General features: G+C 40.2%; 1 protein-coding gene across 2 annotated transcripts in view; it reads right to left on the minus strand.

Moving 5' to 3' along the window:
- Positions 1-849: 849 nt before the first annotated feature.
- The window catches only part of XYLB (xylulokinase), a 41,684-nt gene continuing 25,707 nt past the window's right edge, over positions 850-16,826 (minus strand). The window contains exons 15-18 of one of the 2 annotated variants that reach the window (XM_081286384.1): positions 11,018-11,076; positions 9,049-9,136; positions 5,812-5,897; positions 850-4,021 (exon numbers count right to left, since the gene is read on the minus strand). In XM_081286384.1, the coding sequence (XP_081142510.1) occupies positions 3,944-4,021; positions 5,812-5,897; positions 9,049-9,136; positions 11,018-11,076 (311 nt within the window). In that variant the 3' untranslated portion in view covers positions 850-3,943. The remainder of the gene's footprint in view (positions 4,022-5,811; positions 5,898-9,048; positions 9,137-11,017; positions 11,077-16,826) is intronic. The other variant, XM_081286383.1, reaches the window with a different exon arrangement.

Below are 16,826 nucleotides of genomic sequence, written 5' to 3' on the forward strand. Positions count from 1 at the left end.
ATCCATTTAATTTAGGTTGTCATATTTAATTCCATCCAATTGTGAAAAATAATCTTTAAGATTAAATTTTTTTTCACTATTTTTTCCATGTATTTCTGCATTCTCCCCTTACATTACATAATGGTTTGTCCATGTTTATTATCTAATTTCTATTCATTTATCCTATTTTTTGTTCATTTTCCTAACCTGTGTGTTCTCATCCTCATTTTTCCTTTTTCATTTGGTTATTCTTCTTTTCCCTTTTGAGTTGGATATCAATTCATTTCACTTTTCATTTTTATCAGTGTTCCAATATTATAAGCTATATTTCATTTGCCGCTTTAATTACATAACATCAATTTCATTATTAATCATTTTTCTGAGAAGTTCTGAAATTTTGATTTAGCTTCTTCTTTTCCCCCCAAGAGCAGTTTAACAGGAAGCTCTTCTCCAGGTAAGACTTTTTTTAAAAAAGTGTTCTATTAATTTCTCATTTCATTGCATTGTAGTTAAAAGTTCTATTACTATTTTGTGCAAGCTACTGGGATTTTCTTTATAATATAATAAATTATCAATTTTGTGAGAATAGATAATATTACCAAGGTGTGAAACTCAATATATATATTCAGATGATCTACTTTATAGAAACTGTTATTTAGGTCTCTAATATCTTTATGTAGTTCTTGTTGCCTCAACTTCAGTCTTGAATAAGAGTGCTATGTTAAATTTCTCTATCACTTCTAGCTATTTTTCTTTGCAGTTTGTTGTACAAATGTCATATGCTTTGACAAGCCAGAAGCAACACAACTAAAATAATGAAAAATGAAAGGGAAAGAAAAGTACAAAGAACTCTTTGTTACACAGGAAATAGGTGGGAGTTGAAGAATATCATTCAAAGTTCACAAACCGAGCAATTCAGACTATAACATTCATAATTAGTGTATCTTTATTTCGCATTGAGTATCTTAATGCTCTTCTTTTCCTGAATTTTACCCTGTTAGAAATGAATTGTATGAGAAATTACATCCCATCTGATTCAAATATACAATATGTCAAGATCATTATACTGTCATGTGTAACTAATTAAAACAATTTAAAAAAAAGAAATGAATTGTAAACCTTGCCTTCTGTGGTTTCTGTTTGTCTGGTATGCTATTACCTATTCCTTTACTTTTAAGACTTTCTGAATCACTTATTTTAGGTGTGCCTCTTGTAAAGAACAGACATGCTGGTTTGTAAGTCAATCTGAAATTCTTTTCAATAGGTGGATGAAGTCCACATACATTTACTGATGGGATTCACATGCTTGGATTTATTATTTACTATGTGAATGATGCTACATTCACTACATTTTCCACTTAGTTATTGTCTCTTTGGATATTGAGGGAGATTTGCACTTTTATTCTAGTGATGATATTGTTTATATTATACTATTGAAGGCAATAGTATAGTATATTTTAATGCTCTTAATTCCCCTTTTTCCTTACTTAAGCCTCAAACCTTTGGTTTGTCAATTTTAAAAATATGACTCCTACATATTGCTTATGCCATGAAGAACTCTTATACTTTCCCTTTTCCCTCTCCCTTCTTTTCCACTTTTCTAGTTGTCTACCTCTAGACAAAGCATGTACCATTTGAAATTATTCATCCACCCTTACCCCCACTTGCATTTGGATGTCAGATCTACAACTAAAGATGTACTTTTGCTCAAGTTTCCCCAATCATTTCCTAGTTGGATGAAGCTTCTCTTTCCGTAGAAGTTATAATATTCCCTGAGCTCTTGCATAATTAAAACTTCCTTCTGTATCTTTGGATTTTAAAGAACAGCTTAACTGGATATAAAAATCCATAGTTCATACTTAAAAAAGAAACTTTTTGAAATTGTCGCTCCATTGCTATTTTGCTTTGTTCAGAAGTCTGACACCAATCTGATCTTCCTCTGTAAGGGACTAGATCTTTGGCCTGGAGAATTTTTCTTTCAGCTTCATCATGTAATAGTTTGCTGCAGTAGGTCTCAGAGTTGATCATCTGGGGCCAATTTCCACAAGTGACAAGAGTGATCTTTTCAAGATCTAGTTTCAGGGGTGGGGGATGTAGCTCAGTCATGGAGCACTTGCTCAGAGTGTTCAGAAGTTTCTTTTGGGGAGTTCTAAATATTAATACCATTTCAATTTCTTTTTCTTTTCTTTTTTCCTTCAGGAGCTCCGATTTACCCATGCTGTCTCTTCTTTGCCTATCTTCTTCTCATTCCTGCCTTCTTTGAGCCTTACTGTACTACAGCTGTTATCTACTTTCATTTGGATGTGTTGGAATTTAGTCTCCATATTGTCATGACTTTATCTTTTTGTTAAAATTCTTTTCCACATTCGAAAAGCTTTTTCATTTTGTTTTTGAATTTGTGATCTGTGGTTTTCTTTCACATCCACGAATTTTTAATTGATTTAAAATTTTCTGTTGGAGAGCTGTGTTACAGTTCACTCTGTTTCATGGTCCAAGAGAGCCTTTTTCTATTGATTGATGTAAAATTTCTTTAACATGCAATGTCCAGATGGTGATGAGGGAGTTGTGTTTTCTTATGTATCCTGGAGTTGCTGTTGTATCTGATGGGCTGTTATCTTTTGATATTTGCTTCCTTTTTCCCTTTTCACCCACCAACCCCCCAGGGACACCACTCCCTTTCAGGATGGCTTCAGTTCTTAACAGAAGTGACACTCTGGTCCTAGTCCCAGTCTAAGCACCTCCCTATTGAGTTTCCACCAGTCACTATTCATCCACCAGGTCTCAGACCTGCCTGCAGCATCTTGCCACTCTGGATGAGCCCACAAGTATTTTGGTTTAACTGGAATCAGCAAAGGCCTGTGACAGAAGAAAAATCTGGAGGATTTTAACAGGAGTAAGATCACAAAGGACTTTCTATGGAAGCTTTTGCAAATAACTGATCCAGAAATAGAGAGATATAAAGTAAAACAGGAGCAGTGGAGAAGAAGGAAGAAGGAACCCAACATCCATAAAAATATAGGAAGATAACTGAAAGTGAGATCAGTTCTTTACCTGATGAAAATACTCCAAATAAAAAAGAAATCAAGAATTTGCAAAATTCTCCCAGAAACATGATATAATGTCTTCAAAAACTGAACTGCAATGAGAAAGAGAAGAGAGCCCTAAAATCCACCACCTGGGAGATGGCCCAACCAGACCCAGAGTCTAGTAGACTCTGGGCAGAACTGAGGGAAGGCATGGGAAGTGTGTCCACCAGGACTATTAGTTCTTTTCAGGTGGGAAATGGTGAATTACACCAGGTGGGTGTGGGGAGAAACTGGGTGACCCATAAGGGAGGGACAAGTGACGTATGCAGAGAAGGGTGAGCACATGAAGGAAGGAGGGTGTGGGACAGGAGAAGTCCTGGGAGGGCACCTGGGATGGTGAAATGAACAGGGCAGAAACAGCTGGGAAAGCCAGGGTATAGGAGAGAAGTGTCTGTGGGCTCTGGGTGATGGAAGATGATGAACAGCAGGGTCAAAGTATAGTGTGGGGCATCTGTGCTTGGTGAGCGTAGTCAGGGCCAGGGTAGGCGGTGGGAGAAGGCATTGTTTCTCCCATTCTGCTGATTAAGGTCCCAAGATCAGCTTTCATTCTGCCTTTGAAAATAGAAAGGTCACAATTTTTAATGGATATATTCCAGAGTTGGTGTTATCCTGCATCCTTGAATGAAAGACAGGAAAGGAGAGATGCTCTCCCGACCTAGGGCGTAGGGCACAGGCAGCCCAAATATCTTCAGGAAGATGTGCTGAAGTCAGCTTCAGGATGATCCTGGATGGGCAGGAGCACTCTGAGGAGTCAACATGAGCAGGAAGAGCGGCTCAGAACAGGGAAGACAGTCCCTGTTGTTCAGGGCTGTGTCTCCAAGTGGGATCAGTGAATCTGGGCAGGCAGGGGTGGGCAGGGGTGCCTGGGCCTGCAGAATTCATTCCAGAGGCCTTTGGGTCCGGAACAAGACTCTCTGTTCAAGTTTAGCATACCGGGGGAGAAGGGCCTCGTAGACCTACAAGGGCAGAAAGAGCAATTTATGACAGGAGGGGAGGGTGCTCTAACATCTGGTTGCAACTTGCAATTTAAAAATTTTAAATCCTATTAGCTTGCAATTTAGCTTTTTTCCTACACAAAGGAAAGGAAGCATCAATTCATAAAAGAGGAAATGCTAGTCAGTAGGAGCATGGTAGTATGCCTGTAATCACAGTGTCTTGGGACCCAGAGTTAGGAAGACCACAAGTTTAAGGCCAGCCTAAGGCAACCTAGGGAGACCCTGTCTCAAAAAAAAAAAATTTACAAAAAGGGATGGGGATATGGTTCAGGGGTAGAGCACTTGTCTATCATGTGCAAAGCCCTGGTTCAATCCCCAATACTGAAGAAAATAAAAAGAACTGCTATTAGTTCTCAAACTTGTATCTTAAGACTTTTTTTTTAAAACTGTACATTATGATAAGAAACCAATTTTTGTTATCAAATCTACAAAAGTTAAAAAAAATTCTGGTGAGGGTAGTTGGGAATGATTGTCTCACTGTATATCTAGTGAAAATTGATGGTACAACCCTTATGGAAATCAACTTGACTTTATATCTATTAAGGGATCCATTGTCTGTGACCTGGTTGTTATACTTCTGTGAAACTCTAATAAGGAAATAATTCTACATGTAGGGTCTTCAGCCCAGTAGGAGTCCTCTTAGATACCATTAAACATTCAGACTCATATGATTGCCATGGGCCACGCCTTGGTCCTCAGAAGGGTATAGACTGGAGATACCTTGGCCAGCATTCCTCTTCAATGGGGACCACAGGGTGGTCCATCCAGCATTTCCCACAGTGGTCCAGGAGAGGATCTTTTTACCTGCCCATCTCTCTCCCTCTTGCCTTCCACATTACAGTTCAGGTACCTTCCAATACCTGCCTCTGAACACAGCTGCATGAGAGCATGATGTTTGAAGCAGCTCTGACATCCTGAGACCACATGGGGCACATCTAGAGCTGCACTATCCAAGACAGCAGCCACAAGCCATGTGTGCCTTTGCACGTGAAGCCTGCCTAGAACTGTAAGATCAAAATACACACCAAATTTCAAAAGCTTCGTGCACATACAAAAAAGAATAAAATATCATATTAGTAAATTTTTTTCCTTTTTTTTTTTTTTTTTGGTATGGAACTGAGGATTGAGCAACAAGGTGCTCTATCATTGAGCTACATTCCCTGTCCTTTTTATTGTTTTATTTTGAGACTGGGTCTCACTAAGTTGTCCAGGCTAGTCTTGAATTTATGGTCCTCCTGCTTCAGCTTCCTGAAGAGCTGGGATTAGAGCAACTTGTGTGCACAAGTTGGCTACAGTAGTAATTCTTCTAACTGGTTACATGTTGTCATGACAATATTTTTGATGTGTTGGATTAAATAAAATATATTATTGAAATTAATCTTATTTATTTTTACTTTTGAAAAATGAGACTATTGGGAAGTTTTAAATAACACAGGTGGCTCACATTAGGTTCCCTTTGTCCATTGCTGATCTGGGGAACTGCAAGGAACATTACTCAGACCTCTGATGCTGAACCACCAAACCAACACTATCTTCAGAATTCCCATCAGTGTCAACAATATTTGTGCATTCCAGCTGACAATCTCGCTTCTTTTGCCCCATTTTCTTGATAATTTCAAAACAGGATTTCCTCTTCAGTTGAACACATCAAATTTAATGTATATGATAAAAAAAACTAACCTTTTGGGGAAAAAAATACCCTGGTCTGCTTTCACAGTGCAAATGCATGACAAAATATGATGGTGTCTCACCTGAGAAGCTCCTGGGCTTGGAGTAGCAGCTAGTCTTGGATTTGGGGCTAACTTCACAACCTCTGTAAAGGGCACGTCTTTTCCACCTGTATGTAGTTCAAGAAGGGAAAGACCATTTTCTATCTGTGCATGTTGCAAAGGATCACATTGGGGTGACAAAAGGATCACATTGGGGTGACAAACTAGGGGTTTGGTTCTAAGCCAAGATCATGCTTAGCATGTTCAAGGCCCTGGGTTTGATCCCCAGCATCAAGACAAAATCAAAACATTCCCAAACAGGATTATGGTGATGGTTGCACAAATCAGCAAATTTACTAAAAATATCACTGAGTTGTACACTTAAAATAGGTGACTTTTGTGTCACATACTATACCTCAATAAATTTGTTTTTTTTAATATTTATTTTTTAGTTATAGGTAGACACAATATCTTTATTTGATTTTTTTTTTTATGTGGTGCTGAGGATTAAACCCAGTGCCTCACATAGGCTAGATGGGCACTCTACCTCTGAACTACAACCCCAGCCCCTCAATAACTTTGTTTTTAAAAAAAGAAAAAAAAAATTCAAGTCAGACTGCTTTTCAGCAGGGGCCTAGTCTGTCTTGCTTGCTGTAGAGTGGCTTTTCATGGCGTGGCCAAGCCAACCCTTAGATATGACAGAAGCAGACAACCTGCTTGTTTTCCCTTGTACTGCTTCACTCTCCCATTGCTCACCATGTTCTGACCACCCTGGTCTTCTTGCCACATGTTTTTCCTTAGAATGTTCTTTCCCTCTACATGTACCCATTTCCTTCTTAGATAATTTGCTCCTAGGAAGCTCACTAGTTCAGGAGGCCTCCCCCAGCCTCCAGCCCTGAGCACCATCTACTTTTCCCCAGAGCACTTTTTGTAATTTGTTAGGTGATTCTTTGTTTTGTATGGGAATTGAACCCAGGGCCTTGCACTTGTCAGTAAGGCACACTAACAATAAGCCACATTGCCCTGGGTGATCCTTTGTTTAAAGTTCCTCCTTTGCCAAGCTACAAATTCCAAGAGGCCAGAGACTGCATCTGTCTGAGTCACCACGGTACCCAAGGAGCCCAGCACATGGTCTGGCATATAGGAGGCACTCAATCATTGCTTATCAAGCAAATTCATAGCAGAGCTGGAAAGGAGGGAAGGCTGCTATGGGTGGGCAAGAAGCAGTATGGAAATCCTAGGCATTTTAAGCAGGGGTGTCAGATGGCCAGAGTAATGCATCAGCACCCTGAGTGAAGGAGGGTCCCCTGAAGATGTAAGAACCAGTTTTCCCAACTAGGTGCTAGAAAATCTCATGCCAGAGGGGTATGGATGAGGGAGTGGGATGGGTGGTGGGTGGCCAGCTGAGAAACAAATCAAAGACTCTGTTCCTGGTTCCACTCACATTCACAACCCTGCTGCAGGAGAGGTTCATTCCCAGACCAGCAAGGGAGGAGAAAGCTCCAAATAAAGCAGCTAACAGGCCTTGAGGTTGAGCTAGGATTCAGATCAGGCTTTTGTTTTGGAGGGCAGAGCAGGGAAACAGACCCAATACCCTTCAGCAACTAAAGGAGCATAGAAAGGGAAAAGAAAATCAAAACATAGGATAACACAGCAGTGAAGTAACTAAAGGGTAACTCCTTCCCATTTCTGCAGTAGGAGGAGTATCATATGGACTCTAGACTTCTCCCTGGCAATGCTGAAGGCCACATTAGGCAACAGCATTATCAAGGTTCTTGGGAAAAGTATTCTGAACTCAGATTCTTTTACCCAGCATTCTTTGGGACAATGAAACCAAAACTTTGCTGGACATGTCAGGCCTCAAAATCATCAATGGCTGGATTCTATCTTAAAATATTCATTTAGAGGGTTGGGTAGGTAGTTCAGTAGCAGAGAACTTGTCTGGCATGTATGAGGACTTGGGTTTGATCCCCAGAACTACAATCAATCAATCAATCAATTTTGGTTTCATTTGTCAATAAAACTAGCATAGAAATAGAGATGGATATTGAACCTATGTCCTCACACATTCTAGGCAAGTGCCTCTACCAGTGGCTACACACAGCTCTAAGCATGATTTTAACCTATTACATCCTATCATACTATATATAGAATACCTATAAAAACACTTCAGTAGGGCAACAGTTATACCACCTATGGTCACTTTGAACATTTTCCTAGCATGTGCAAATCCCTGCGTTTGATCCGCAGTGCCAAACACACACACACACACACACACACACACACACACACACACACAATAATAAAATAAAATAAAAATAAATAAATAAAATAAATTTAAAAAATAAAGCAAACAAACAAAATTAATAGAGAAAAAAAGAAAAGAAAATGCAGAGAGTTGAAAGAAAGGAAGAAAGACTCATAGTTAAGTGCAAATAAGAGCTAATATGATGTAAGATGTAATTAAAAATAGTTGTATTTTGGAAATAAAAATCTGGAAATAAAACCCCAAGTGATCTTGATGTAAGAGGTGGGGTGAGGAAGACGAGGGAAAAGGGAGAGGAATAAAGAAAGGTAATTGTTGAGGAAATATCTGTGATTTATTCTCAACATTAAAAGAAAAGTTTGAATAAGTATGTTGAAGAGTTGAGAGCAAGCATGCAAAGACTGGAAGCACTAGAGAGGGAAGGGACAAAGCCCTGGAGGTACACGGCAGCCAGAAGCTCCCTCAGCAGGCAGGAAACAGGGAAAACTGGTCCAAATTGAGGGAGCCCGCCCTTGTGGGCAAGAGCTGCTCCCTCCAGAACTGTCCTGGATGAGGGTGCTATCTGGAGTTTTTGCGAGGCCTCAATCAGAGCATATACGGAGCTGTCCAGGGTGCTGGAATGCTTGGTTCTGAAGCCTCCATTATTGTCTCAACTTCCTGCTCTTGCTGAACACAGGGCTCGGCTTTATTCACCTCTCCTGCCCACCATCTGTCCAGACCCAGGCCCATGTCCACTCAAGCATGTCCTGTGCCCTATTCCAGTGTCCCTCTGCAGAGCCAGACTATTACCAGGACTCATTCAGTTTGGATTCTACATCCCTGTCTCGATTTTAAGTAGAGAATAAAGGAATGAAGGGTACAGGTTGGTCCTTGTTTGCTGGGAGAGATAAAGATGAAGCTAAAGTCCCCAAGTTCCCCAAAGTGGGAACATCTTACTTTCCCTTCCCACCCTCCTCAGCCCAGACAGTGCCAGAAAGCTTCCAGAGACACCTATCCCTCATTCAACAACCTACCATGAAAAGCTCGGTATGCAGAGCCTACACAGGCTGAGTTGGCAGTGTCTATGACATACACCGGGGCACCAAATACATCTGCAAGCACCTGGGAAGGACACAGAGTTTTTATGGTGGTGAGTCATTCCTCAGAGGACACAAGGACATTTTGGAATAAATTTCCAGACTCTCCTTCCTCACGTCTTCTGATCCCTTCCACTCCACCTCTGCTGCCCTTCAAAGAAGTACACTTGGGCCAAGTGTGGTGGTGCATGCCTGTGATCCCAGCTCCTGAGGCTGGGGCAGGAGGATTACAAGTTCAAGCTAACCTCAGCAACTTAGCAAGACCCTAAGCAACTTAGCAAGACCCTATCTCAAAATAAAAATATAAAAAGGGCTGGGGATGTGACTCAGTAGCTAAGCACCCCTGGGTTCAACCCCAAGTACCAAAAGAAGAAGAAATACACATAGCCACACTGCCCCAGGGATAACAGAGGAAGGGTGACCTGGGGGAAGTCCCTAGTGGAGGGCAATAGCTCTCCAGGCTATACCTGTACTTTTAAACCATTTTAACAAGACAAGGTAGGAGATTTAGGAGGCAAGATTACTAAATACCACTGTCAGCTGGGAAACAGACTAATGTTAACAAACACAAACTAACAAGGGAACTTTATTTATTTATTTATTTTTGGTACAGGGGGTTGGGCCCAGGAATACTTTACCACTGAGCTACATATTCAGTCCTTTTTATTTTTCATTTTGAGACAGTTTCTGAGGGACACTAAGTTTCTGAGGGTCTAAGTTGCTAAGGCTGGCCTCAAACTTGTGATCTTCCTACCTCGGTAGGCCAAGGATTATACTGGGATTATACGCATGCAGCCAAGGTCACATTTTATAGGGATCATGATGAACCTCTTCATTTAGGTACAAAAATTAAATTGCATAAATTTAGAATGGAGGAACTGTATTAAGACGATTTCACATGGAAAAGACTGGAGGAAGGTCTTATAATTGCCCAGAGGTATTGTAGTAGATGCCACTGGCACCCCATCAGGATTCTCCTCACTGGACCATGTGTATCCCCCACCCAGCTGCTGAGTATTGGAAGCTAATGGCTCACAGTATTTCCTCCTCATGAGAAAAAATTACAGAGGCTACCTCTCAACTCAGCCCTCTCCAAGACAATTAGTTGGCCCCACTGCCCAGGGCAGAACTAGCTCAGTAGTTAATTCATGCTCCAGAGCACCCCGGGGAACAAAGCTAAAGCAGACTCCAGGTCATATCCTTGCTTATTCTCTTTCCCCAACCCTGTCCTGAGTTCCGTACTCCCTTCCTGTTGGGAGTACTGTCAACAAACAACTTATAGAAGAATCCTCACTTCAGGCTCTGCTCCTAGATAATCTTACCTAAGACAGGTATGCCAGAGCGCAGCAGTTGAGGTCATTACTCAAATAGCTAAGGCAACCACAGGCTAAACCCCAAAATGTACAGTGTCCCCTTAAGAGGAGCTAATGGCTGTACAATGTGATAGCCTGAGTGTCAGACATGTGTAGATTGATTCTACTTTGGGTCATATATTTCTAGCATAATGGAGGACCAGAGGGACAGAGACAAAGCCTGGAAACTGAGTTACAATAGGAATGGTTGGAGAGTCAGAGAGTTAAATTGGAAGGGAGAAGCATTAAGGAATAAGAACACTGTCTTAGATGTCAGAAAGCTCAAACAGGGGAAAGACAGGCACTTCCCATGGGCTTCCAGAGGTCACTGCTGCTATCAGAGAGTGGACTATAAAAGACCAAAGAATTCACCTGGATGTAAGATGGAACCCGCTCACAGTGGGAGCTATAAGGCCAAAGAGCTAGCTTCTGAGAGTGTGAGTATGGGCTCCCCATTCCTGCAGGTGTGGAAACAGAGGCAGCCCTTCCCGTGGGCTCTTAAACATGACAGACATGGAAGGGGCCATGGCATGCGGTCCACTACCAGCACCTACCTGTAAGATGTCTCTATTGTGAGATGCCCCTCCTGTGGCCAGAATCTTTGTCTTGGGCACTGCAAGGGAAAAAAAAGTGTAATGGCTGTGACAATTCCCCCACGGCAGAGAGGGCTGTTTTCCAGAGTTCTTCAGTCACTGAGTGATTGTGAGGGAACAATGCCTCTTGTAATATCCATGACCAGGAAGAGAACCAAAGCTGACTCTGTCCACGTAGGCCTGTCACATGTAATTTGTTAGGGAGACTGCTGTGCATCCACCTTTATGTCTTACATTTTCATTATTTTTTTTAAATATCTCAAAAAACCAAGAATAGAAAGAAATTTCCTTAGATGATTAAAGGACTGTACAAGATAGAAGAATTCACCAAAATTTACAACAAACACCATTCTTAATATAAAGGTTAAGAAGTATTATCTTTAAGACTGATATGCCAGCCAGACTCCAAAATGACCTCCAAATGACCCATGCCTCCCAATATCCATGTTCTCATGTAACCTCCTCACACATTCAACAGGGCTAACTCATGTAACCAACAGGACTTGTGTGCGTGTCAGGGTAGGTATGAACTCCAAGACTAGGTCATAAAAGATATTGCAGCTTCCATCTTGCTCTGATGTAGATCATTCTCTCTTGGATTACTCAATTCAAGAGAAGCTAACTGCCATGTCATGAAGATACTCAAGCAGCCCTATGGAGAAGTCTCCATGGTAAGGAACCAAGGTCTTCTGCCAACAGCCATGTGAATATACCATCTTAGAAGCAGATCCTCTAGCCTTCATGGAGTCCTCAGAAGACTTGAGCCCTGGAAGATGGCTCAACTGCAAACTCAAGACAGACTCTCAGTAAGAACCACTAGGCAGAGCCTGGCTCAGTAGTGTGCACCTGTAGTCCCAGCTACCTGGGATACTCTGTTGTGTGCCTAGAGTCCCAGCTACTTGGGATGCTGAAACAGGAGGATCCCTTGAGCCCAGGATTTAGAGGTTATCCTGAGCAACATAAGAAGACACCTTTACAAAAAATGCACAAAAAGAACCACTTGGTTATGCTGACTCAAATTCTTGAACCAAGGGAATTGTGTAAGATAATAAAGGCTGATTATTGTTTTAAGGGGCTAAATTTGTTTTTTTTTTAATATTTATTTTTCACTTTTTGGCGGACACAACAACATCTTTGTTTGTATGTGGTTCTGAGGATCGAACCCGGGCCGCACGCAGGCCAGGCAAGCGCGCTACCGCTTGAGCCACATCCCCAGCCCTAAGGGGCTAAATTTGGAGTTAATTTGTTAAACAGCAATAGATAAATAATAGAATTCAGAAAAAAGCAAAGATCCATAGTATGTAGTATTTAACATAGTAAGTGGCATACTCATCAATGCCATAAGATAAACAAAAAAGGTAAAAGGATCAAAGAAAACTATCACTATTTGTAGACAAATAGTCATCTATAGGTCATCTACTTAGAAAAATAAAACAAAAAAGTGAACTAATATTAATAAGGTTAGTAGATTCTTGCATGTAACATAATAATCAGTGGCATTTTTAATAATAATAGATAGCAAATGCAGTAGAAAATAAATTACCATTCACAAAGGCAACTAGTAATGTAATGTAGCCAGTTAGTTCCTTTGCAAAGAATTCAAAGGTTTCTATGAAGAAAAAATGAAATGTTATTAAAGGACAAAAAATAATATCTAGATAAAGTAAAAGATATTCCACAATCTTGGTTGGGCTTGATTAATATTATGAACATGCTATTTTTTCAAATGAAAGTATAAATTCAGTGTAATCTAAATAAAAATTCCAATTGGATTTTTGTTTTAGGAACTGAGCCAAATTGTTATAAGATATTTTTTTTTAAAGAGAGAGTGAGAGAGGGGAGAGAGAGAGAGAATTTTCATATTTATTTTTTAGTTATTGGCGGACACAACATCCTTGTTTGTATGTGGTGCTGAGGATCGAACCCGGGTCGCACGCATGCCAGGTGAGCGCGCTACCGCTTGAGCCACATCCCCAGCCCTGTTATAAGATATTAATAGAAAAATAAAGTCCTATAAACAAGAAGAAAAACCAGGAGGAGAATTGATACATTAGATATTAAGACATGAGGAATGAGAAGTTATGCTCCATTTGTGTACAATGTGTCAAAATGCATTCTACCTTCATGTATAACTAATCAGAACAAATAAAAAATAAACACAAGACATTATTATGGGCTAAATTGCATCTCCCTCCCAAATTCATATGGTAAAGTCCTAGCCAGCCAGTATCTCAGAATATAATTGTATTTGGAGACAAAGAGCAAGATAAATATCTCTTTTAAAAAGTAATTTAGAGGGCTGGGGTTGTGGCTCAGTGGTAGAGCACTCGCCTAGAACATGAGAGGCCCTGGGTTCGATTCTCAGAACCACATAAAAATAAAGATATTGTGTCCAACTAAAAAATAAATATTAAAAAAAAGTAATTTAGACCTGGCACAGTGGTATACCCCTATAATCCCAGAGACTCAGGAAGGCAAAACAGAAGGATTATAAGCTTGAGGCCAACCTCAATACCCTTGCCTCAAAATACAAAATAAAGCTGGTTGCGGTGACCACACCTGTAATCCCAGTGTAGAGGCAGACTGAGACAGGAAGATCACAAGTTCAAAGCTAGACTCAGCAACTTATCAAGACCCAGAATATGAAAAGGGTTAGGGATGTGGCTCAGTGGTTAAGAGCCCCCTGGGTTCAATCCCTAGTACAAAAATAAATAAATAAATAAATAAAATACAAAATAAAAAGGTCTGGGGATATAGCTCAGTGGCAAACTGCCCCTGAGTTCAATCCCCTATACCTGCCATAGGAAAAAAAAGAAGGTAATTTAGTTAAAAGAAGTCGTTAAGGTGGACCCTAATCCAATATGACTGATGTCATTTAAGAAGAGGAAGTTAAAATGTAGAGGCACACAGAAGGAGACAAAGAGAGAAGATGGTCATCTACAAGCCAAGGAGAGAGGCTTCAGAAGGAACCAACCCTGCCAATAACTTGATCTCAGATTTTCAGCCTCCAGAATTGTAAGAAAATAAATTTCTGTGGTTTGAGCCACCCAGTCTGATGTACTTTGTTATAGAAGCCCTAGAGGACTAATGCAGACATGCTACAAAGTCACAGTAATACAGTTTGTCCCAAGAACAGTCAAACAAACCAATGGAGTAGAAAAGGAAAGACTGAGAGAGGTCCATGTATATGTAGGAATTTAAAAAATGATAAAGAGGCACCATAAGTAATGGGGAAAAACAGAGAAAATTAGATCAACATGTAGAAAAAAATTAAATCAGATTCCAATTTATACCATACACAGATTCCTGATGGATAAAAGTCAAAAATAGGGAAGGTAAAATTATAACATTCATTGAATGCAAAACAATATTTCTGGGACACTAGCATAGGGGAACCCTCTTAACATTGCAAACTCATAAAATATAAGATGAAAATGTGATGGCTTTAGTTTGGTGAAAATTCTTTTCCAGTGCCAACACTGTAAGATTAACAGAGGTTTGCAACACAGAAAAATGACAAGGACCTAATCTTCAACATATACCAAGAATTTCTGCAAATCAATTTTTAAAAAGGCAATTCAACAGAAAAATGGGAAAGGATATAAATAAATCAGTTCACAGAGGAAGAAACTAAAGTTACTCAAAGCTGTTCAAACTCATTAATGAAAGAAACACTGATTATACTAACACTGAGATATCTGTTTAGACCCACTCATCAGATGGGCAACAAATTTAAAGGTGGTTAATGCTAAGTGTTGGTGGTGATGAAACCCCTTCTCTCCATTCCCTGTCCCTGGTCTGACCTCAAGTGAAAAGGGAAGTCTTTGGGGTGCAGTGGACAGAGAAGTAGAACCTGAAGTAACACCAAACTCCCATGGCAGACGGACAGATAGACATGGACAGATAGATGGTGGCTGCACTTATTTACTAGAAAAAGAAGCTGGGCTCATCTTTTAACCAGAATAACATCCTGCTCATTTTGGCATTTGAAGACATTGTAGGGAAGACTCCATCTTGACAGCATTTACAGGGCTCAAAGTCATCAAGTTAAATCTATCTTTTCACTGTTGTGTGGAAATGAAATGTCCCCCAAGCTCTGCTGTTGAAGGCTCAGTTCCCAATGCAGGAGTGTTCAGAAGTGGGGCCTCTGGTGGGGTGATGGGATCATTCTAACCTCATCAATGAACTAATCTACTGACAGATTCATAGTTTAGTGGGCTACTGGGAGGTGGTGGGAACCTTAGGAGGTAGGGCTTAGTTGGAGGAAGTAGGTCACTGGGGTATCCCCTGCAAGGGTAGATTTTGTTCCCAGCCCCTTTCTTTATGATCTCAGCCACCATGAGGTGAATAGCTTTGCTCCACACGTACTCCTTGCTATGACGTTCTGCTTTATTACAGGCCCGAAACAACAGAGCCAAGTGAACATGAACTGAATGAAATCTCTGAGACTGTGAGCCAGTACAAACCTTTCTTCCTTTCAAATTGTTTCTGTCAGGTATTTTGCCACAGTGACAGAAAGTTAACACATTCACCCAAATAGGAAGCCTGTCTAGGCATCTCTTATATTTGGGCAGGGAGGAAGGTCCACTAGGAGAAGAGACCTTGCTCCTGAAAAGGAAACCTAAGCTTGCTGTTTCCACTAAGAGATGTGATTCATTTAGTGCCAAGAACCCCCAGTCACTCTGTTCTTGAAAAAGAAAAAACAACCACAACAGTAGCAAGACAGAGAAGGATTGATGTGAACAAATAGAGTACCCTAGAAATAAGGCGATAACTGAAGGAATTAAAAACACCAATTTGAAATAAATCCTAATATGAATCTTCAGAAATATTTGAAGGAATATAACGTTCCAAAAACAAGGAATATAACACTATAAGAAAGAACCAGGAGACAAGAAAGAGTCCGAGAAATTAAAAAATAATGCATGGTTACAAAAATAAAAAACTAAATGGAAAGGCTAAATAGTAAACATGGCAAAGTCAAATTTAATAACCTGAAGGATACAAATCAGGGAATTTCTTAAAACTAGAGTGGTAAACAGAGACAGAAAAAAATTAGACAAGACATAGCACAGAAAGTGTGGCAGGTTCAACTTGTTTTATCCTTATATCAGCCCCTATAACCTTCATTAATCCAAGGATCCTGGCTCCTTGGGTGGAGAAAGGTGTTTAAATTCGTTCTCTGGATGTTCTTTGCTACTGGGATTATGTTGCTCCCAGCCTCTTTCAGTGAGCTGAGCTAAGAAATATAGGGTGCAGACATACTTTCTCTCTCATCCTACCCCTACAAACTAAAGAAATGGAGAATATATCAAGAGAGCAAAGGGCTAGTTTTAAAGAACATTCATTAGAACAGAAAAAGATGAAAATTACTCTTTCTAGAAATGGAAAAAAAAAAAGAAAAGAAATGCAAAACTGAACACACAACATATTATGGAATTTTTTTTTGTACCAGGAAGTGAACCTAGGGGCATTTAACCAGTGAGCCACATCCTTAGTCCTTTAAAAAAATATTTTATTTAGAGACAGGGTCTTGCTAAGTTGCTTAGGGCTTCACTAAGTGGCTGAGGTTGGCTTTGACCTGAAAATCCTTCTGCCGCAGCCTCCCAAGCCGCTGGGATTACAGGCATGCCGCCACCAGGCCCAGTTAACATCTAGCCTTTTGAAATGCATTAATCGAAAGACAATACAAAATAGGAATAAATATAGTAAAATGTAGAAAAGGAAAAGGACTCAAATGACATAGAAGGAAGGAATATAAAAAGATAAA

Source organism: Spermophilus citellus, assembly GCF_964194105.1.
Source record: "Spermophilus citellus genome assembly, chromosome: 3".
NCBI lineage: Eukaryota > Metazoa > Chordata > Mammalia > Rodentia > Sciuridae > Spermophilus > Spermophilus citellus.